The 23517-nt window shown below is 44.9% G+C and overlaps 1 protein-coding gene and 1 long non-coding RNA gene across 5 annotated transcripts in view; one reads left to right on the forward strand and one right to left on the reverse strand.

Moving 5' to 3' along the window:
• GTF2A1 (general transcription factor IIA subunit 1) overlaps positions 1-13592 on the reverse strand; it is a 26723-nt gene extending 13131 nt beyond the window's left edge. The window contains exons 1-4 of one of the 4 annotated variants that reach the window (XM_090033838.1): positions 11768-11862; positions 7261-7335; positions 6459-6560; positions 1156-1360 (exon numbers count right to left, since the gene is read on the reverse strand). In XM_090033838.1, the coding sequence (XP_089889964.1) occupies positions 1156-1342 (187 nt within the window). In that variant the 5' untranslated portion in view covers positions 1343-1360; positions 6459-6560; positions 7261-7335; positions 11768-11862. Of the gene's footprint in view, positions 1-1155; positions 1361-6458; positions 6561-7260; positions 11392-11561; positions 11863-12335 lie in introns of those variants that run through there. The other 3 variants (XM_090033836.1, XM_090033839.1, XM_090033837.1) reach the window with 3 other exon arrangements.
• On the forward strand, positions 11978-23021 carry LOC149872093 (uncharacterized). The gene is made up of 3 exons (XR_016440355.1): positions 11978-12124; positions 13643-16241; positions 19939-23021. It is a non-coding gene; the product is annotated as an uncharacterized LOC149872093 (long non-coding RNA).
• The last annotated feature ends 496 nt before the right edge of the window (positions 23022-23517 follow it).

The raw sequence follows: 23517 nt of genomic DNA on the forward strand, positions 1-23517 counted from the left end.
TTTTATGTAGAAAGTTTTAGGCTGTTTTTATACAACAGGGTATAAGTATTTGCTCCACCCAACTTAAAACTAATATGATCCAGCTTTAAAAATCTTAGATACTTAAGGTAAAATCTAATGCGAAGTTTATTTACATGATATACTGTCAAATTTGACAGCATCTTTCCTCAAAACACACTCCTATACATGTACAACTAGCTGGGCTTACAAGTTAGCCAGTGCATTTTTAACACAGAAATTTTAATATGGAAGTCATGGCTCGCTGTTAAGAGGCTGTATATAAAACAATATGGTCTACAATACCCCACTTATTTCCACAGACTTGATGTTTTATACGATTTTTAGAATAGTTTGTCTGATCATTAGAACAAATCTGTCTCCTTACTGAACTCTCTCTCAAATGCACATACAACAGCAAATCCCAAATCAGCATGCTAGGTGTGCCAATACCTACAAAATAAACCCAGTTTTCAAATACAAATCCACAGGGTTAGAGACATCCTGACATGTGGGCAGGGGGTGTCATTGTACAATAGAAGAATTGCTTTCGCTGTAGCAACGTGACTGAAAACTAAAAGCTGGCATCTTCTGAGGGATGTCTCCAGTTTAATGAAGGTTGAGAATCATTGATATACAGTACTGCTCCAGTTGTGGGATTGACCCAAGCTAGGTCAACTTAAGTTTTCAGGTTCAGTTTTGGAGAAAAAGCTGTTTTTCCTTAAATACATATCCAGGTTTCTGAAGAGGTAAAGGCAAAACTAAGACTTCATGCAATTACAGCAACATTGTTTGGGGCTGGATTAGGTCAGCTCTGTACAAAAAAAAAAAAAAATGCAATTTTTATATTTTTTTCTGATAAAAAGGATTGAGCAATAATTGGAACAATATGGTTTAGGCAGCTTGCTTGTAATAGTAGGATTGCAAATGCCACTGGGATTTACATCATCATAATAGAAGACAAAAATCATTGCTCTGAAAAAAAAAAATATCCATGTGAGACTTGGCAAACAATACAAAGAAAAGGGAATATACTGAAAACTTCATCTACAGAGACAAAAGTAAGCTTCAAAGACTTTATCCTCCCCTAGATTTAGTTTCTCCTATTAAAACTGTTTTAACTAGAGCCTTTCAGATACATTAGTAATTCAGCCTAACCTTGCTGGGATGCAGGAATAAGGACTTGTTGTGGCTGGGATTGCTGTTGCAGTGTCTGCTGTGGTTGTGGTTGAGGATGATGGTGGTGGTGGTGATGCTGCTGTTGCTGTTGCTGCTGTTGCTGCTGAACCTGCAACAAAAGCTGCTGTTCTTCTGAATGAAACCCATCTACAGCCTTGGACTGCATCAGCTTGTTCTCCCACAGCTGGTTTGAGAAAAAAAAAAAGTGTAACACATGGGTGTAATTTTCACTTCGTTAAATGAAAACTTTGCTAAATTTATGTAGTTAAATTTGGTTCTTGTTTATCCCTTATATTAAAAACTCTGCCATTGATCATTTATACATACATAAGGTAGGGATATGCCCTTCTCTAGGGCAAATTAATAAAAAGAATAAAAGGAACAAGTTATGGGAATTAAAATGTCAATTTAACTTTGAGACTACATCTTCTCTACCCTGAGTGAAAGATCTTTATTACAACTCCACATATGAAAAAGCAAGAAAGCAGAGATAACATGGAGGCTCCATTCCTAGGTAAAATGATTTTATTCGGTTGTCCGCATGCACTTCCATTCTTTCGTTCTCCTCTCATCCAGAAGAACGGATCTTCAGTAACGCTGCTTTAACCTATTTTTCTAGAACTTCTGAAGACCTAAAGCCTCAAGGAAGAGGACTCATCTGGTAAGCCTTCATCAGAAGCTCTCAACAGAACAAAGAATAATGGCTATGTAGAAGCATTTATAGGCTTTCCCTCAACACAGTATCCACATTCTTGATATCAGGGCCTTTTTGATACTTTAACTTTTGACCGCAGCTAACAAGCCTCCAAGCACAATACTTTCAGAAGAGATGCTGTGGCTGCTACTCACCTAATATAAAGGCATAGGCTGCAAGATCATCTTTTCTTTATAGCAGCCTACAAGAAACCAGGAATCTTCATCTCAAGTCTTAACTATAGTGCCCTTCTTTTATAAATCTTTCCAGACCCTGGTTTTCTTCTCTCTTCACCCAATCAACCTTTTCCTATTCTTTTTTTCTGCAGTGAAAACCCACTTTAATGTAGTTAACAGACAAACAAAATCCTTCCCTTCCAACCTGTCTTCTCTCTCCCCTATAAAACAAAGGACCCATTTCATAGGACAACAGACTTCTGTCTGCAACACTCCCGTCTTTTCTTAAAAGGTAACAGAGTTCAGGATTCACCCCCACACCCTCCATCCTGTATTAAAAGCATAAACCCAAGGCACTCAAGCCACCCCAAGTTCCTCCCCCACCTCCCCCAATCTACTATTGAAAACTGGTTTGTACTAGGGCTAAGCAAAACTTCAGGTGCCGACTCAATTCAGAGGAGATTTGGCCAGATTTGGCGGCCAAATCTCTGAATCGAGTCAGGGGACCAGTTAAAAGGTCTGAATCAATTTGAAGCTCTCTGAATGGGTTGGAGAGCTTCTGGAGGGGCTGGACATGTTCAAGTCAGTGGGTCCAGATGCTCTGCACCCCAGGGTGTTGAGGGAGCTAGCTAAGGTTATTGCAGGGCCCTTGGCACGGCTTTACAAGCACTCGTGGTACTCGGGCCAGGTGCCAGATGACTGGAAGATAGCTAACGTGGTCCCCATCTTCAAAAAAGGGAAGAGAGAGGACCCGGGCAACTATAGGCCGGTCAGTCTTACCTCAATCCTAGGGAAACTCTTTGAGAAGATCCTCAAGGAGCAAATCTGTGATGGGCCGGCTTCAGGGATGATGCTCAAAGGCAACCAGCACGGTTTCATTAGGGGCAGGTCATGTCAGACCAACCTGATTGCCTTTTATGATCAGGTCACAAAAGCAGTGGATGCAGGTGTCGCCAAGGACATAGTCTTTCTAGACTTCAGCAAGACCTTTGACACTGTCTCCTACCCCATCCTCATTAAAAAAACTAGGTGACTGGGGCATTGATGCCTACACAGTCAGATGGACTGCAGATTAGCTCAAGGGTCGTACTCAGAGGGTGGTTGTGGACAGGTCATATTCAGCCTGGGGGGGAAGTGGGCAGTGGAGTCCCCCAGGGCTCGGTCCTTGGGCCTGCGCTGTTCAATTTCTTCATCAGCGATTTGGACAAGGGGGTGAAATGCAGCCTGTTTAAATTCGCTGATGATACCAAAATTTGGGGTGAGGTGAGCACACTAGTAGGGAGGGAAAGATTGCAGCAAGATCTGGATAGGTTACAGGAGTAGGCTAACAAACAGGATGCATTTCAATACTGACAAGTGCAGGGTGCAGCACACTTACAGAATGGGAAACTCCCTTCTTGAGAGCACGGAGGCAGAAAGGGATCTTGGAGTCATTATTGACTCCAAGATGAACATGGGCCAACAATGCGAGGTCATGGTTGGCAGGGCTAATCGCACCTTGTCGTGCATCCACAGCTGCATCTCAAGTAGAGTCAGGGAGGTGATCCTCCCCCTCTATGTAACGCTGGTCGGGCCACAACTGGAGTACTGTGTCCAGTTCTGTGCACCCCATTTCAGGAAGGATGTGGAGAACATTGAAAGAGTCCAGAGGAGGGCCACCCACATGATCCGGGGACAACAGGGCAGACCCTACAATGAGAGACTGTGGGACCTAAACCTGTTCAGCCTTCACAAGAGAATGTTGAGGGGAGACCTGGTGACTGTCTATAAACTCACTAAGGGGGACCAGAAGGGTTTGGGGGAGACACCTTTCCCCTAGCGCCCCCTGGCATAACAAATTATTGGAGAGGAGGTTTAGATTAGACATCCGTAAGAACTATTTCACAGTTAGGGTGGCTAGGAGCTGGAACCAACTTCCTAGGGAAGTGGTGCTGACTCCTACCCTGGGGGTCTTTAAGAAGAGGCTTGATGCCTACCTGGCTGGACTCATTTGAGTCCAGTTTTTCCCCCGTTCAGGCCGGGGGGGGGGGGGGGGGGGGGGGTGTCAGACTTGAAGATCTACAAGGTCCCTTCCGACCCTACTTCTATGATTCTATGAATCCATTCAAAAGAGATTTGGAGAGCTTTGGCAATTTGGGCCGTCCCTGCTACCTGCAGCATGGAGCTGGATCCAGACTTCATGCTGGTAAGTAGAAGCTGGGGAAAGGGAGAGAAGAGGGGGGACCCCCGCTGGACTCCATCCCCTGCCTACTCCCTCAGACCCGCTGAGCACTCCCCCAACCCCTGCCCACTCCATGGCTGCCCTTCCTGCACCAGCTCCTGGTTGTTTAATTTTTTTTTTTTTTTTTTTTTTTTTTTTTTTTTAAAAGCTCCTACTCACAGTTGTTTTTAAAAAAAGCTGCATGGGGGGCTCTGCCACAAGCCCCCTCCATGGCTGCCAACCTCCTGCCCAGCTGCCTTGCCCGCCTACTGTCCTAGCCCCCAAAAAACAAGCAGAAAAACAGAAATTCTCAGGCTCTATGGTTGCTGCAGCAGTCTCAGCACTTCTGGGGGCTTGTGAAAGAGCCCCCCCACCCCACAAAGGGCAGCGGGGATTACCCCCTGCCTGGCAGCAGCCAATAAGTGAGGGCTCCCCCACAAGCAGCTGGAAGCTGGGGCCTGTGTGATTCAGCTGATTTGGCAGCAGCTAAATCTCCAAATTAGATTCAGCTGATTCTATTCAGGACAGCAATTCAAATCAATGAATCAAATCACTGTCCCCTCCCCACCCCAATAATCAGCCAAATCCGAAGCAACTAGTATTCAATTTGCACAGGTCTAGTTTGTACCCTTCCCCATTCCCTGTTTTCTTCTCTTTCTCTCCTCCACAGCTTGCCTTGTTTTTAGAAGTGCATTGATACATCAGTCCAATATTGGACTGGCACAGATACAGAAAGTTTTCTTTATATTGGAAGTCAGCCTGATACGGCCAATATGTCCAATAAATGACCGTATGCAGGTGCAGCCAAAGCATATAGGCAGTGAGGAGCAGAGCCAGCAGTACGGAGAGCTGCCAGCAGCTGGTAAGTCTGGTGTGGTGGAAGGGGGAAGAAGAGGGAGGAGGGCATGGGGGCACTGATCAAGGCCCCTGCAGCAAGGAAAGATGTGGGGTTGGGGCTGCCCAGCTGGGGCTGGGGCCGGGGCCAGGGTGCAGCTCATTTTGGTGGAGGTGTGCACAGGAAGGGAGGGGCAGCTCCTACCACTGCACATGGCTCTTCTGGTACTAATTTGGCAACTTCAGCCACTACTCCAGGTGGGCATTGGGCGGGGGGGGAGGGGGGGGAACATGTGCCCCCATATCTGCACAGGGCAGGGCAGGAGCAGGGCTGAGGGACATGCCTCCTCTCCCCCACATGCCCTCCCAGACAAGTGGCAGGAGCAGCAGTGGAAGCCACCAGATGAGCAGACAAGCCACATATAGCAGTGGGAGCCTGCCCCAGCCCACAGAGGCAGCCCGACTTACAAATCCAGGGGCTGCACCCCCCACCACCGAGATGAGCAGGCTGCAGCTCTGTCCTGCAGCCCTCCCCACCCCAGCTGGTCAGTGCCTGCTCCATTCCCTCCCTCACTGCAGGGGCCTTGATCTGCCCCCCACTCTCTACCACACCAGACGTACTAGCTGGATGCAGCTCTTCAAGTTGAAGAGCTGCATACCCAAAATCGGATCAGTTGATATGCCTCCTTAAAAAAAAAAAAAAAAAAAAAAAAAAAAAAAATTGGCTGTCCCCAAAATCTCTAAATCAGTGCACCCCTACTTGTGGTCTTCCTTTTCAGGGAAGAATGAGCAGGACACAACCCAAAACCTCCATCCCAGGAGTTCCAATTCCTAGGATACGATCCATGCCCTATTTCAGACCGATTCCTGCTAAACCCTTGGCATAACACATGTTCAATTAAGCTTATTATACACCAGGTCAGAAAATGGAATATTTCTGCAAATCAAAAATGATAAGACCTACAAGTGATGAGCAATTTATGATAAAAATTCTTGGCTTACCAAACAGAAAAAAAAAAAAAATTTTTACCTTCAAGGGAAAACTTTATTTCTTGAGTAGGTGCATAAAGCTTCCCTTTAAAAGAAGGTGCAGCAGATATTTTGAATCTGCATACAGCTAACACATGAAACATTCATCATCTGCTGTATATCAACTTGTATTATGTTTGAAGCAAAACACATCATTAAGATAAATGGTGTTTACAGAGAATCTATTTACAAAAGATATCTGTAGTTACAACTCTTGCTCAAATCTAGCGATGAATGCAGTGCTTAGGATCATGAAAATTCACCTTCATAATAAAAGAAACAGTAAGCACTACCAAATTGTTAGTGTATTACAAGCAATGAATACTCTACAACAAACCAAAAAACTTACTGTTTTGAGTTCCACAAGGACTTGGTCATCCACTCCTTCATCCAGAAAAACTTCTCTGACATCATTGATGACATCTTCAATTACAGACCTATACAGTTTAGGCTTTAAAAAAAAAAGGGGGGGGGGGTGGTACTTGTTTAGTACAAAAAGGAATAGTCTAGTATTAAAACAATGGGACAGATTTTCATTTAAAAACAAAAAAACCACACCCTCTGACACAATGTTTTCTAGAAAGCAAAATGTGCTACTGAGTACCTAGAATATAATACTAGAAAAGAAAGAGATAAATCAAAGAGCAATAAGTTAGGAAATACCCAAATTTTTCCATTTCAAATACAAAAGGGGCTTCAGGTTTCTATTTTTGCAATTCATTTTAATTATAAACACACACAGTGTATGTTTAACATAATGAGATTTATAAAATTATTAGAAAAGTTAAATGGATATTTTTATGACATGTTTACCACTTCATAGTTCTATGTCAATTAAGTCAGCCAGCCATAAGTAATACATGCTGATTAATCCTACTTAAAATCACATAAATAAGATTTAATTTCTATGCATTAATTAAACTAACATTACATATTACAATAAAAGCTTGATAGGTCTGAGCTATATATTGTACAGACCTCTTCTCCAAGCCCACTGTCTTTAATGGAATTTTGCATGGATTCAAGTAACCGCTCTAGCTAAGCTTAGGGCTGACTTGGAGGCTTTAGCATAACAATACTAGTGCATATTACTAAGTTTTATCAAAGAAAAAAAAAAAAAGAGTGCTCAGAACTCAGGAAATAGGACGCACAGTCTGACTTCTCTAGATCCCCAGTTCAAATTCAGCTAGGACAGCTGTTACTCAGTCATCTCTGCCTTCAGTGACCTGTGTTAAATGAACAGTTGATCATAGTATATTTCCTGGCAGATGGTGCAAAAAAAGTCATCCCAACAAATACCCTTCCTGGTAGTCCCATCAGAAAGGTCAAAACCCGAGAGGCAGTGGAGCTCTTTGCTCCTTCATGTTATCAGGGGTTCAAGGTTGATGCATAGTGGTAGAGTTATATAACAGGCACCATACTATTATTGTATCAACTATACTTACGTAGATGAAGACAAGGTACTAGACTCTGGGGATTACAAACCTTTAAGGAATGCTAAATATACTTAAAATAAGTGAAGTTATTTTAGGTTTAGGTACTTTTGTTTTTTGCAACAACATAGGACACATGGGTGCAGTACTTCAAGAATGATGTTGATAAGACTCTAGAGGGTCTAGAAGAGGGCCACTCATATGGTCAGGGGCTTACAGGATAAGCCCTGTAAGGAGACTAAGGGGCCTGAACCTCTTCAGCCTCCACAAGAAGAGGCTGAGAGGTGATCTTGTGGCCACCTACAAATTCATTAGGGGGGCACAGCAAGGGATCGGAGATGTTCTGTTCACCAGGGCACCTTCAGGGGTAATGAGGAACAATGGTCACAAAATGACATAGAACTGATTTAGGCTGGATATCAGGGAAAAAAAATTCTTCTCGGCGAGGGTGGCCAAAGTTTGGAATGGGCTTCCAAGGGAGGTGGTGCTTTCCCTTACTTTGGGGGTCTTTAAGAGAAGGCTGGATAGGCATCTGGCTGGGGTCATCTGACCCCAGCACTCTTTCCTGCCTAGGCAGGGGGTCAGACTTAATGATCTGTTCAGGTCCCTTCCGACCCTAGCATCTATGAATCTATGAAAAAGGACTTCCAGAGAGGGGACCATTAGTAACCAACTCTTTTCCCTACATCCTGAATTACTGAAGTGTCTTCTTAAGAAGAGATCCTAGTTGACCAGTATTAAGTTATTAAAATTCTAACAGTGGCACTCAACCTTTTCAGAATTAAGGCACCATTTGCAAAATGCCAACTCCTATATTTCACTCAGTTCTGTACCACAGAAGACTTGCTGCTGTTTTTCTATTGCAAAGAACTCAGAAAGACCACAACAGGTCAGAATATTTGGATATTATAAATTCCTATTATTTGAAATCTGTGGTTTTATCTTATGAATCATGTTTGCGCAACTAACAGTAATAATGTTATGTGATCTCACATCACTCTTGAAAAGATATCATGGCACCCTGGCTGAGAGCCACTGTTCTAAAATACACAACACAAGAACAAAGGTTCCTGTGTAAAACAAATACACTGAATTGTAAGCTGAAAGCTAACAAGCTACATAGTATATACATATAAACTAGTTCCAGAGCAAAGGAGCCATTGATATTTTTATTTCATAACTGAGGCTGTAGTAATTTAAAACAAACCAAAAATACTACCCTGTTTGGGTCTGGTCACTAAAGGTATGTGGCAACATGGGACTACCCACATGCCTCCAGTTAAATGTGTGCATAATCATTTGCAGGACTGGGGTCCAAGTTGTCCAATTTAAAATGAACAGCTAGTCTTATCAAAGAATGCAAGTTCTTCAGAAATTAGTTAAAATATTAGGTGCATTAATTACATCATTACAGAAGTTGCATATTAACACCACTGCTCTATCATGTTCAATCCATTTATGATAAGAAGTTTTTTGTTTCTTTTTGAAGAGTCAGCTATTATTTTTCCCTTCTGTATTAATCACAAGCTGCCTAGTACATGTGTTCTTAAATATGCAGGTTATTCAGAAAGAATGGTATGGGCTGTTTATGTTGTACATAAGGGGAAAGCCACTATTCCCTTTAACTGTCCTCTCCAAAGGCAGCAATGATTTGTTGAATAGTTGTGGGAGAAATTAAAACAAATCACAAGATGCTGTTTTCCAATACTATTTAGCCTATGCAAATCCAAAGAACGGGATATAAAGAATAACTTCAATATATAATCTTTACAGAGAAGCATAGCAGGCAAGCTTAATTTGTGTCCCTCACTGCATGTAAAAATTAGCAAGTATAATACTTATATGTTATTCAAACTTCAGTTTAGGCATACTAAGCCCACAGATTTAAGCAATATAAAAACATTTCTTCCATATACCGCTTGCTCACTTTGAAGCCAATTTTGAGAGGAGTATTACTGAACAGACCTGAACCAGGTTTTGCTATTTGACTATGAAAATTCAGTAGAAAGAGTTCCAGTCAAAAAGTAATGGAAATGTAAACTTATGGAATCGGTTCCCTCCCCACACAGTTCTTCCCCTCTCCATTTCAAATATCATCAGTAAAGACTATCTGTCCCTCTCTCTCCTCTTCTTTGCATGTACATTAAGCTTAATTCTAGCTATTAAGGGCACAAGCAGTCTCAAGAAGTACACTGAACTGCTCAAGCTGACTAGTATGTATAAAACTGGTTATAAGGACCAAATGACTGCAAACCCTTTTTTCCTCTGAATTTAACACTTTTTTCCCCCCAAGGCTTTTTTGCATGGCAGTTTGCCAAAGCTACCAGCCACACCAGTGCAGTTCCATTATTACTACTGCTACAGGAATAATTACACATTACCTTCTAGATTGTGAAGTCACACACCCACTTCAGGGAAATCAAAGACAATAAAGAAAAACTCTACAGAAATTTACAAGACGCCAGTTAAAATTATCACGGTTTCACCCATTCTGAATGAATAAAGTACTTTGCCTTATGAAGAGCTTAGGTTCATTACTGATGTACCCTTTACAAGTGAATGTATCACAGCCAATTAGATCTGCAGGTGTTTGGCAAGCCCTGTTCCAAGCACTGAATAGAGCTTGTCTGTCTTGATCTAATGAGACTTACAATTTTCTTATTTCCTTATTTGTGCATGGTTATATAACCACATATTTATACAAAACGTTTGTTAACTAGTGCTCCCCCTGCTGAGCATAGAAAAAACTGACCCTCTCTCTCTCCCTCTGCACTTGCACCATATTCAAATGAATTGCTGTACTATATGAGCTCAAATATTTCAGAATCCAAAGAATGCACACCAAGTCATTTCAAGTACTGCAACCCATTTTGAGATTATGTTTCTTAAATTCCTTTGTTTTAGAAGGATACCCCCCCCAAAAAGCCTGTATGCAGCTACTCTTATAAACAACCCCTCAGATTCCTGTAACTGAAAAAATACATTGTTGTATTGATTTTGTACATCTGACTGCAAGTCAACTAGTTTTCAAGCTATCCTACCTCCTTTAAAACGAACTGGCTATAATAACAACTTACTACAGAATCCTTGCTTATTCATGCAAGCCAAAAATGAAAATGCATCACTTTGGCTCATAATGAGCAATAAAACTGACTGATGACGATTTAATGACACTAAAGCATTAAGAGGTTTTTTTTGAAGTAATTTAGAATAAAAGTCTGGCTTACGAACTGGCTATATTCTTTAACTTGGTTTTGTTCACCTTATTATTATTATTATTATTATTATGTTAAAATGTGCAGGCCTATTACCAGATATAGATCTGCACTCTAAATGACAACATTACTGACTGAATAACCATCACCAACAAGCCACCTCTCAGCTGAAAACAAAACCGAACCATTCACCTCCCGCCAGCCGGCAGGGTGACCTGAATCACACACTGCAGAGTTTTATTTTCTAACAAGACTTTTCTCAGGATAGACCTGTACCAAGAGATGAAGACAGCTGCCCAGCTTTGCACAGAAGAGAAATCAAGTGTTATTGGGGCTTTGCAACAGAGGTATTTGCAAATCCTTCACAACAAAGGCCTTTTCTCCTAGATCTTTACAAACTTGCTCTACAACAGAAGAGAAAATACAGGCATACCACCTTCATGTTTGTTTTTCTTATTTATTCATGGGATCCTACTCTGTACTCAAGATTTAGCTGATATTTTATACCCGGCCTGAATGCATTTACTGGATTGATCATCTTCTCAGATTACTGGGGGGGGGGGGGAAGTAGAGGAGGCCGGGAGAAAGAAATAAATATAGCACCAAAAAACAGCTTTACCATTCTAGAAACACCAATGCCCTAAAGAGCTAACCCGCTCCAAACAATCCAGGTCTCCCTCCTTTCCCCGCCTCCAGAGCTGCTGCTGCTACGGGCAGAGCACGAAATGTTGCTATCATGGAAGACAGAAGAGCTGGGAAAGGAGTCTCAAGCGCTTCGCCTTTTCCCAGTCAGCAATCAGATACCTGCAGCCGCGCCACCACCTTCTCCCGCAGAAGCCCTCCCCTGCCGCCTGCCCCAGCAGCTCCATCCCCACTGCAACAAAGACCCTCCGACCGCGCTGCCGCGGCCCCGGCCCTGCTCCAGGGGGCAGCCCGCAGCGGCCTGGCCACGCGGCGGGAAAGGAAGCCCCGCCGCCGGGAGCGGAGCGGGGCCGCCCGGGCACCGCGACCTGAGGCGAGCGACAAAGAGCCGGAGCCGGAGCCGGCGCCTCCCCCGGCCGCTGTGGGCTGCGCGCAGCTCCCCGCCCGCCCGCCGCTCTCGGCGGCGCTCTCTCCCTATTTAAAGGCTGCCGCGGTGTTTAAATGGAGAGGCTGTGACGTGGGGCTGGAAAGCACCTTCCCATCCTGGCAGAGTCTATATTAGAGAGCGGCAATAGCTCTATATAACCCGGGCCGCCGCAGGGAGGAGGAACACAAGGCGGGGGAGCAGCCAGGCCGGCGGGAGCCATGATGGATCGGCCGAGACGGGCGCAAACAAGGGGCCGCGGCCGGGGCCGGGCCGGAGCTGAACGGAACGGAGCGGAGCGGTGCGTTGGGGCCGGGGCGCGGGGCTGTGTGACTGCTTGTTGCAAACCGACGGGCGCTCCCAAGCAGCCGCCGCCCACGGGAAGCCGACTGGGGCCGGGGCCGGGCCGGGCGGGCTCGTGGGGCGGCGGCGGGAGGGAGGGAGGAGGAGGAGGAGGAGAAGAAGGCCCCGAGCCCGCCACCCGCCCCCGGCCCGGCCCCCCCGGTGCTTACCACGGGGTTTGTGTTGGCCGCGCTCGCCATGTCCCGCGCCCCCCGGGCGCCCCCACCGCGGCCGCGGTCGCCCCCGTGAAGCGAGAGACGTGCCCGGCGCTGGCGCCGCCCCCTTAATGCCCAGCACAGCCCTGGCTCCCGGGCGGCGCCGCGGCCTGCCCTGGCCCGGCCTCCGCTCCCGGCCCCGGGCTGCAGCAGCCGCCGCCGCCAGCCGCCGCTCTGCCCGCTTCGCCCCTTTATATAGCGAGAGCCGAGCAGCTGCGCGAGCGGCCGGGGAGCGCGGGGGCGCGGGAGGGGGGGGGCAGCTCTCGCGAGAGTCGGCGCGGGAGTACGGCCCCCGCGTGGTCACGTGCGAGGGAGGGGAGCGGGCGACGCGGCCGCCATGACACCTGGAGTGGCGGAAGTGCGCTGTTTGGGGTGTCTCGGTAGATATGTCTGCTGAGGGCGGTGAGGCTGGCGCGCGTGGCTGGTGACGCGCCTGGTCGCGTCAGCGCGGCGGCGACTTGGCGTTCCACGAGGGCGTCGGGCAGCGTAGCGACCAGCTGTATTGAGCCTGGTTGTGGCTCACCCCGTGGCCCTTTGACCCCGTGCACGCTTGCCAGCTGCAAGGGACGCTGCCTTGGCCCGGCTGCATGTTGGGTGGCCAGCTCTGACTCAAGACATTCCGGGAGGTTTTTTTAGTTTCCCAACCTGATGTAATGTCACTCATTGTACTGTTCGACCTGTTCACAATCTGCCTCCTGGATTGCTTTCAGTAGTCACCTGGCCGATTTCCTCAGGCTCCAGCCCAATCCGGCAGGGTTGGCAACCCCCACTGCGGAGGAACTGCACTGTTACATACATGCAGTCCTGGGGTGCCTGTCAGTAGGTCCCGGACCTGCAGCAGGGAAGCAGGGGAAGAGGCTCCCCACTGGAGGCTAGCAGGGCCCTGGCAGAGGGAGGAGCCCGACAGCTAGGGGTGACTTGGGAGGGGTTCACAGAATTACACAGGAAAGAAAATCAGTGGGGAGTCATTACTGACTCTCACAAGACAAGAACAAGGGAGCACAACCTGAAGCTGGCAGGTAGAGCCCTGGTCAAGGTGATCGTACATCCCCTTTTTGCCAGGACAGTCCCTTATTTGAGCCCTATCCCAAATGTCCCCACTTTTTTTTTTTATTTGGCTATTTATCCCATTTTCTTTTGCCAGCTGATGTATTGCATTTTTCATATGGCATTACATAAAGAAATGTAATTGCATTTTTTTTCCATACCTCCATTTCACAATAACATCCCAACATTTTACCACTTGGTTTGATTTACAATAGGTGGTAGTGGCACATGGCGGGGACTCTGGAATCTACCTACCCACATGAAGTGCACATGGGATGCATGGTCAGCTACAACACGTGAGGTTACAGAAGTAATCAGTAGTGTTTGCTATAAAATGTCACAAACATGCCTGTTGCTGTAAGGAAGACCTACAAAATCAGCCAAGCTGTATGACATACTTGTGGAGAAAGCAATCTGGGCTCATGTTAGAGGTGATATATTTTATTAGACCAACAAGATTTTTGCAAAAAAAATTATTTAATTGCAAGACTTCAGGCAGCAGCTGTGACATTACTCAGCACCTTCAAACAAAAAAACACAGGGGCCGAAAGTACTAAATGTGCAACTCCAAGCATTTCAGATTTTTTTTTTTGTTAAGCAAAACAAAAAATTTGATTGGCGTTTTATTAATCACATTTTTGCTAGTGAAGGACTATTTGCTTACCACGGTACGTCATGGACACCATTTCGGGCCAAGTGACTACATCATTTTAAGAAACTCTACCAACCTAAGTTTTCATTTGCTCACACAAAATCCAAGGCAATAATTTGCAATGTATTAGCTCTTTTGTCAACAGAAGAAGTGCATTGTGATTTGGAGAAGTGCTCATTTATTATGCTTAATGTGGATGCATTGAACAAAAAAGGGAGCAAAAGCTGTTTCTTGTTCTTGTATTCTTTTTTCTTCCAATTAGGGGAGTCAACACAAAAATTACTGAGTTTTCTTTTCTACTGGGCGAAACATCTGATGTGCAGTGTGCATTTCTCTAGCAAGTGATTAAGAAGTACCCTGTTAGTGCGAAGCTCATTGGAATTCATGCAGACAATACCAACACTAACTTTGGTGGTGCCAGATGTCCTGAAAAAAGCAATCTGTGGCAAAAACTCCAAGCCAGACTAAGAGTTGAAGAGCTGAAAGACTTCTGCCAATTTGTCAGTATTGAGTATTTTAAATTACTGCAGCACAGCAGCACACAATTCTTGTCACTGAAACCAGTGTTGGATAGAATTCTGTTGATTTTCAATGGGGTTAAAGCATGTTTCCTTTCTCAAGAGAAGTGCCTGACACTGTTAAAAGAATGTCGTACCCGTAATGGGTCGAGCGGATGAGTTAGTTAAAGTAGACACGCAGATCTTTGAGGCAAGCTGTGTTTTATTTAAGAGAAAAAGAAGTAGAGTATACTCACAAAATCCAATATAGCATGTTCAAGCCTTGTTACCTCTTATGCGCAATTTTTAAAGATACCCCTAAAGATGATGCCTGGAGCAGATCAGCTAAGCTGCTGGTCCCTGCAAAGCTCTTAAGTCATCTGTTCCCCCAGCAGTACACTTCTATGAGAACCCAAAGATCAGCACATTTTGCTCATATTTTGTCTCAAATTTATTCGCATACGAGCGGAATTTAGAACCAAATTTGGATTAATCCTTACTGTGATTGGCTAAGTGGCTATCCTACTTGCAGTTAACAGACTTTGCATACTTTGTGCAACCTAGTTCATATTGTATCCTCTTGAGGTTACACGTTAGATGGGTTGCACTGATTATTTGTTTTGGTGGGCTGAGTTGCTCACCTTTTGATACAGTTTTGCAGTTTGCCAGCGCAGTTGCTTTATTACCTTGACAATGTTGTGAAACCACGTTTCCCTGTTTCAGCAGTCCCGTAGCAACCGTACAGTCAGAACACTTACGTTTCTCTTTTGTCAACTTCATGTCTGGTTTCTGTACTGTGAGCAAAACTGAGGATATGGGTACCACAAAGAAGTCTTCGACGACCTTAGCACTAAATTGTAGCTTGCCTTTGCCAGTAAACAAACAGCCATGTTTCAGAAGAACGTAGAGGCAATTGAGAAAAATGATGTGTTGGTGACAGAAGTTGCTCTGCAGATACATTCCCTGTGGGATAATTTAGTGGAGAGGCTTGGACAACAATTTGTCACAACAAAAGCAAAGAACCTACTGCAGTCTCTTGTAGACTGTCGGCAAATGAAGGAACAAGAATTTTACAACACAGAATTGTACAATGCCTGTCTTACTTGGAGCACTGGAAACCTGCCTTTGAGCGTGCAAAAAAGCTTGAGTGGGCCCTGTTGAGCAATATGCCAGTGTGGGATGAAATAGAAGACAGCTTCGCTATGTGCCACACTAGAATTCCGACCTTATGTATGTTGGATTAAAATTGCCTTTTTAAGTGGGCCAATGCAAAATCAATCATCTCGTCATCTTTCTGATTGCAACCAGATTGCTGAAAGGTGGCTATGCATTTTTCAAGGGATGGACAGCAGGGCAGTACAATATGCAGATCTAGCTAAGGCTGTGGAATTCATGTTATGTTTCCTGGGCACAACTGCCCCTGTTAAGCATGTGTTTTCTATTATCAACAATGTGTGGTCTCCTGAAAAATCACATCTACAAGTCTCCACCATGAAGGCTATGTGAGTTAATTTTGATCTGGATTGTACTGTGTTCTGTGACAAGCTGCTGAAAGACAAGCAGGCCCTCTAAAAGATAGCATCATCAGAGAAATAAAGCTGGCAACAAGCAACTTCACACCCTGAAGGACAGCAAGACAAGGAAAACATCAGTAATCACCTTATTGTAAGTACATACTTTGACTGTTTATGCTGTTTGTATGGGGGAAGCTACTGTATTCGTTAACTTATGAAGACAAACCCATTTAGTCTCTTTGAATTCATATTAAGAGCGTTTCACTATATTGTGTATTTTTCTTATATGTTTTTGCATATGTAACTGAACTCCCCTGAACACTAGTAAAATCTTATCCAGGTGTTCTGGTTTCAACATGGGGAAGTATAGTTATGCAAGTCATAGTCATGGAGAAGTAGGGGTGGAAGGGTCCTCCAGAGGTCATCTACTTCAACTGCTCTGCCTGAGGCAGGATCATGGTTTTTCATCCCATCCCATACAAGCCATCACTGAAACTCTATATAAAGCTGCTTTCAACCCTGACACAACATAGACCTAGCACTCTAACCTGCCACACATAAAACAGTTGAAGCATTGTAGCTACTGTCCTGCTTCTATGAAATATTATCAATATACACTCAAGATGTCCCAGGTAGGGGGCCATACCCCAACTTTGGAGGAAGGCAAAAATCCCCACAGTTCATACTAATCCCAAGTACAGTGATTTAGTCTGACCCTGAATGCAGGGGGAAGACCTCCCTATCCAGCAACCTCTGGTTTTGCTCCCAGCAGAAGCATTGGCAAATCCCTGTCAAAGTCCCCAGCCTTGGCTGCAAGGTTCCCTCTAAGGTGCGCACATGCACAGCAGTGTACAACGAAAAGGCTGTGCACCAGGAGATGCTGGGGCAGGAGCCTGGCGCAGGCTCCGCCGGCTCCGGAGAAGTGCTTCGTTTCCTGGCATCAGGACTGGAGAGTGGAGCACTTCGCTGGAGCCAGCGGAGCCTGCGCCAGCCCCCTGCCCCAGCCTCCATTCCAGCCTTGCCTCACCTCGGGGAGGAGCCTCTGCCTGCCCCGAGTGCAGTTCCGCCAGCTCCAAGACACTGCGGGACATGCCCTCCGAACCCTGTGGGGGAGTGGAGCAGTGTCCTGGAGCCAGCGGAGTGTCACTCAGGGCAGGCAGCGGCTCCTCCCCGAGGTGAGGCAAGGCAGGGATGGAGGCTGGCGTGGGGGCTGACTCTGGGGAAGTGCTCCACTCCCTGGCCCTGATGCCAGGGAGCGAAGCACTTCCCCGGAGCCGGCAGAACCCATGCCAGCTCCCGGCTCTGGCCCCCGCCTCTAGCCCCCAGCTCCTGCCTCTGGCCCCCAGCCCCAGCCCCCTTTGATAAGTGTCCCATGACAGACCAAGGTGGCATACTCAAGGACCGCTACTCCTTAGAGGGAACATCACTTCACTGGAGCCAACACCCAATGCCTTGGGGAAGACGAAACCCAGAAGCTTGAGAAATACCCATGGTAGAAAACAGGTATATAGCTACACCTAGATCATTCCTGACCAGTGGCTGTACCACCTCCTTGTGAACACTTTCAGTGATGGGGAGTCCACAACTTCCCTATGCTGTCTATTCGACTGCCTCAGTATTCTAACAGTGAAGACATTTTTCTGGCTATCCAATCTAAACTTACTTTGCCACAATTTCAAGCCATTGGCCCACATCCTCCTGTCTGTAGCAAGACAGAAAAGATGATTTCCTTCTTCTTTATAGCAGCCCTTCAAGTATTTGAAAACTGCTAAGTTTAGAATGAACACAAGGAAGCTCTTTTCCAAACAGTGTGTTGTTTAGCCATGGAGCTTGTGGCCACCAGATGCTATGGAAGTTTCAGTTTAGCTAGATTCAAAAACAGTTGGATAAATTCTGGAGGAAAGGGACAGCAGTAGCTACTGAGCACTGGAGTAAGGAGCACAGCCCCTGAATCAGAATTTCCTAGCCCTGAAATCCTGGAAGCTACAAGTGAGAGAGGAAGTTTGGAAGGGGGGGGGAACCATACCCTGTTTCCCCTCCCTTTCAGAATCCACTGTGGACACAGGAGACTGGGCAAGATGACAGGGGTGGGCAAAATACAGCCTGCAGGCTGGATCTGGCTTACCAATTGATTGGATCTGGTCTGCAGGCAGGTGCCAACCAATTAATTGTAAACCGGCCCATGTGTCAGCCCTGGTGATGATCTGCCTGGGGCCAAGCTCCTCCCACTTCTGCCCTGGGCAGCGTGTGCTGCATTTCCACCCACGCCTGCCAATGGTCCTGGCCCCAGCCATCATGCACAGCTTCCTGGCGCGGCTGCTTCTGGTGCGGCTGCAACTGCCCAGGTACTGCTTGGCCTTCCCCCACCTCCAGCAGCTCCTCCTTCTCCTCCTGCCCATGCTGCACCACTCTGGGCAGCAGGTAGTGCAGGAAAACAACAACAGCCACAGGGACGTGAGCTGGGCACCACACACCCAGCCAGGCCAGGGGTAAGTTGCACCTGTGGGTGGCCAAGTGAGCGGAAGGTAGCTGGGACCTGGAGCTGGCCCCTGGAACCTAGCATGCAGGAAGCCCCCCACACCCACATGCACCCCCATTGCCTCTGTCTCCCACACACACACCCCTCCACCACACACACAATATACAAGAGTTAGACTTTATTTTGAGCTATTATGCAATTGCTTCCATATACAGTACTCAAAAACACATACATCAGGTCAAAAATTATTTTTTTAAATAAAATATGTTCTAGTAGATGTTTGACTTTTTAGTATATGATTTGATTTTTTTATCTGTAATTTGTTAAAATGATATTTTCTGAAAGATTTTACATGTGTGGCCCTCAACAGCTTGCAAAAACTCGTTAAGTGGCCTGCCAGATAAAGCAGTTGTCCATCCCTGACCTATTGTCTGACCCATAAATGGTAATTCTTATGTTCTTATTAGTGACATGGGGCTGAAAAGCACCTTCCCAAAGTCTGTGTTAGAGAATAGTAATAGCTGTATGTAAACAGGGCAGCCACAGGGAGGAGGAACACAAGGTGCAGGGAGACACCAAGGCTGGCAGAAGCCATGATGGATCTTGCTAAAATGGATGCAAACAAGGGTCCCTGGCCTTATTCTGTTAGCTCCTGATTCCCAGTACTCTGTCCATCACACTATCCTGCCTCTCCCTGACTAGGGAGATGGCCAGGTAGATGGATAAGACAGGTACATGTACACACATACCTGCACATATATATCCACTGGGATAATGTTAGGGCTTTAGGATATCCTGAGACAAAGGCCAAACACTACAGTTTGGTGGGGTAAAGGGAATTTCTTCCAAATCCAGCCCTGTGCAGTAGCAAGTAATGAGTTCTCAAGAAGAGCACAAGATATGATAAATGACTCCTATCCTCAGGTAGGTTCGGAGAGGCATGGTTTGCCAGCCAGAAGGCATATGTAGCTCCCAAAGCCAGCACACACATTGTAGCTAGTACCATGACGTTTATAGGCAACCCGTGTTCTTCATGAGGTGAACAGCTACATGTAGTTGCTTCTCTCTGAGCCATTGTGATCTACACAAATAGAATTGTGCCAGTGTTGGAAATGCAATGTGTGCTGCTCTGCCTCTCCTGCCTATTAAACAGCTTCATCTTTGAAAGGAAGGATTTTGCACAAAGTGGGAGGAAGTTGTTGTCTTGGGGTTTCATACTAGTTTCATAGTAGTTTGGGGTCAGAAGGGACCTGAACGGATCACCTAGTCTGACCCCCAGACTAGATGGGTTGCTTTGCTCTTCTATAGTACCTTTCATTGTTGGATTCAAAGTTCTTTACCAATGTTCATTTATTTTACCTTACAACAGGTCTTTGAAGAAGGTGTTGTGCCCATTTTACAAAAATGAAAATGGAGTTACAAGGATTAAGAAGATAATTTTCAAGTGTCCATTAATTTGGGGTACTACTCTTGAGACATTAGTCCTCAGAGCTTCAGAGGTGCCAAGTACCTGAAGTACGGCAGTGAAAAAGAAACAAACAATTTTGACTTGTGGTCTAAAGTCTCTCCCTTTTAAGTGATAATCTCCAACTTTTTTTTAACCTTTCTTAAAGCTGGGGTTTTTTTTCCAGTTCTTCCAACAGTTTCATTTTCAGCTCTTTTTCTGTCCTGTTAGACTGGAGAATTGGTAATAAATGCACATCCATAAAAACTAATAGCAACCACATTATCAGATTGCACTGACTTAAGAACATCATCATTCCATGTGAACACCACTGATTATACAGTGAAGGAGACAGCAGTTCATATAGTTTTGAGGAACTTCAGTATACAATCTCTTCACTCTGTAAACCACTGGTAGATATTAGAAAATAGCTAATGTCGTTACTGTTCTGTAGGGTTTGTCCAGTCAACAAACATGGTTTGACGTTGTTCATAGATACGCTAGCATAAAAAGCAACTATAGACTTGCAGTGCCAAAGTAAAAAATAGATTACACCAGTAAGACACACCCCATTTATGTTGTAATTAGCATGTTAATTGCAACATAAATGTAACGTGTGGAGAGGGCCCTGGTCATGTATGCTGGTATGGCACATCTGTCCTGGGCTTTTGCCCTGACAAAAAAGACCCAGTATAGATAGGTTTTAGGGGGTTGGGTTTTTTTAATAATTAGGTTCTAAACAGGACCTAAAGGAGCTTAATTAGAAATATTGCCAACCCAACTACTACTACTTCTCCCATAGTCCTCACAGGTTCCCCTGAGAATTTAATCTAGTCTCTCTACTCTCCCTCATTACAGCAACCAGGATTGCATTTGGCTTTTAATATGTTCTAATGAATGATTTTACAACTGTCCATAGAAACGAGGGGGAAAAAAACAAACCCATGGGTTCCAATTCAATATTTTTTTTCTTTTGGTTACCACAGATGAAATTTAATAATGAACTCATGCTTTGCAACAGTTTTCTTGGTACAACTAGCACTAAAAAAATTAGAACAGTTACTGACTGTTAATAAAGGGTTATGTACAGACATGTAATTTCAAACAGTAATTCTCAGAAACTGTGAACGTGCTTCAGTTAAAGGTGAAAAAAAACTGTAGTCTGGGTGAAAGTGCCCATGTAACAATGGCCCACCTTATATGGTTTATCAGCCAAAATTGACAGTCAGTAAATTTGTGTTTCTATTGCCTTCAGCACTAAGCTTCTCTTGACAAACTATATCATATTTCCTGAATGCATAAAAATTGGAACACAATTAAAAATGGAATTCCTGATCAGCTATTTGAAGCAGTCTCTATTTTCTATATAAATTTGCTCTCAGGCCTAGTCTACAGTAAGGGGTAAACTGTAGGATGGAACGTTAGCTCGTATGTGCCAATACATTTGAAGAAGCTGATGTAGACAAGACAAGCACCTTTAATGCGTACTATACCGAGCAACTTAAATCCTAGGCTTCCACTAGGCTTTCAAAATATATTAAGAAGACACAACACCTTAAATCCTAGTCTGGATAGGACGTGAAGGGGCACTGGCTGTGTGGTCATCTTCGTGTATGAGTAGGCCTATTGCCTTCATTGAACCTGAACAAAGCACAGAGAATGTTAGTGTTGGAACCTGAAATCCTTACTCTGCTTGAGTGAGGGCCAAGGAAAAATAAAGCAGGAATCACTGGTTGTTCTGCTTGAGTACTGACAAAAGCTGTTTGCACTAAGAGCACTTTTGTAAACATTGACAAATCTGTTAAAAATAGAGTACTGATTGCTCATGGACTGGTCTGGACATGCAAATAGGAATACTAGCATACAATACAAGAAACTTATTCCTAATGAGGACCAGACTAAACTGGCAAAGCTGCTTTCTGTTCCAGTACAAGATGACCCCTCTCCCTCTCTTGAACCAAAATAAACTATTCTTTTAAATGTAGTTTTGTCAGTCCAAACCGCATCAACAAGCAGGACTCCATGTTATTCCCTCCAGCAAAGCTCAGATCTGGCATAGCAACCCTTTGTCACCTATGACCACTTGCTTTTCTATAACTTAGGAAATCGCATCTCTTGGAATAGTAAAAAGTTCAGTTATGCTCCAAAGTCCAGAATAGTCTTTGGCCAGCCCTATGCTTCCTTACAACCTGGGACTCGCATGTCTTTTGGCTCCTTTCCTTCTCGGGCTTTCATTTCAGCTAGAGGAAGCCAAAACCCAGCCTCCACTATAGGTTTCAGCTAGGGTGGTCACTGATGCAAACCCAGAATACAGACATCCCCTTGGCCAATCAGCAGTGAGGGGTGGGGCCACCACAAAAAAGCCGCCTCTCTCCCTGGCTGCGAATCCTGCTCCTGGCTGTGCACCACTCTAGCTCTAGGCACAGCCAATAAAATCATGAAGACAAGTGATTGACATGAGTTTCCACTAATGAACTGAAAAACAGGACTTTTTGCAGTCCAGTCCTCATTGAGAAACAGACAGGGGACAGTGTTTAAAAATAGGATGGTCCAGTATGAAACAGGATCTGTGGCTACCCAGTTTCAGCCCAGAAACCCTCATACTATGCAGCTGAGGACAAATCCTTCCTAATCTTCAGTGTTTCCCTGAGCTGCTGCTTATTGAATTTTTTACATTTTTTTCTCTCCACCTGTCCCCTATTCTGCCTCAGCTTCAGTTTTGTATAGCAGCTGCCTCTAATAGTCTGCTTAGTCACAGCTGGGCAAGGTAATGAGGTTACCTCTATCATCAACCTTTTCCTGGCTGCTGTTTTGTGGGGCACATATATCTCATTGCAGGTTTATGCCAGAGTAACTTTGTTGGCCAAGGATTATCACTTGCTTATAGCATATATCATTGAATGCATTCTTGTACATTCATCTCTATTTGAAGAGGAATCAATTGCCCTACCATTAAAATCCAACCCCAACCTGCCATTATGTTTATAATAAATAAGGGTAGCACTGCTTTTGGGACCAGCAACCATCTTTTCATTGTAAGTGGATTGTGTATGGATGTAGCGTCTGGTGCAACGGGTCTAGGTGATTCCACATGGTAAATGAATAATCATTCTAATAAAAAGCATGTGATTTCTGTAGACTTGGAAAAACACCACAAGTCTGATGGGAATGGAGCTTATCTGCCAGTGTTTGCTCTACCCTAGGGACTGAAAGAATATCCTCAAGCAGCACCAGCAACAACTTCTTGGCAGCATGTTCCTGCAATTTTAGCCATTTCTGTGCTGTTTAAGTGACAGAAGATTAATCACACAGCCTCCAACTGTTCTGAATCACAACTCCTCCACTGGTAATGGGTTCTGACAAGGACCAAGCCACAACTGGCTGTAATCCATAAACTCCAACAATGAGGAATCCACATAATCAAATAGCTGCACTCAAAAAGCAATTAGGCACTCTCACTATATGCGGAATCCTGAACCGGTGGAGCTGAAGGGTTTTAAGCCC

The sequence above is a fragment of the Crocodylus siamensis genome, chromosome 2 (genome assembly GCF_052110815.1).
Source record: "Crocodylus siamensis isolate JL-2025a chromosome 2, ASM5211081v1, whole genome shotgun sequence".
Taxonomy (NCBI): domain Eukaryota; kingdom Metazoa; phylum Chordata; order Crocodylia; family Crocodylidae; genus Crocodylus; species Crocodylus siamensis.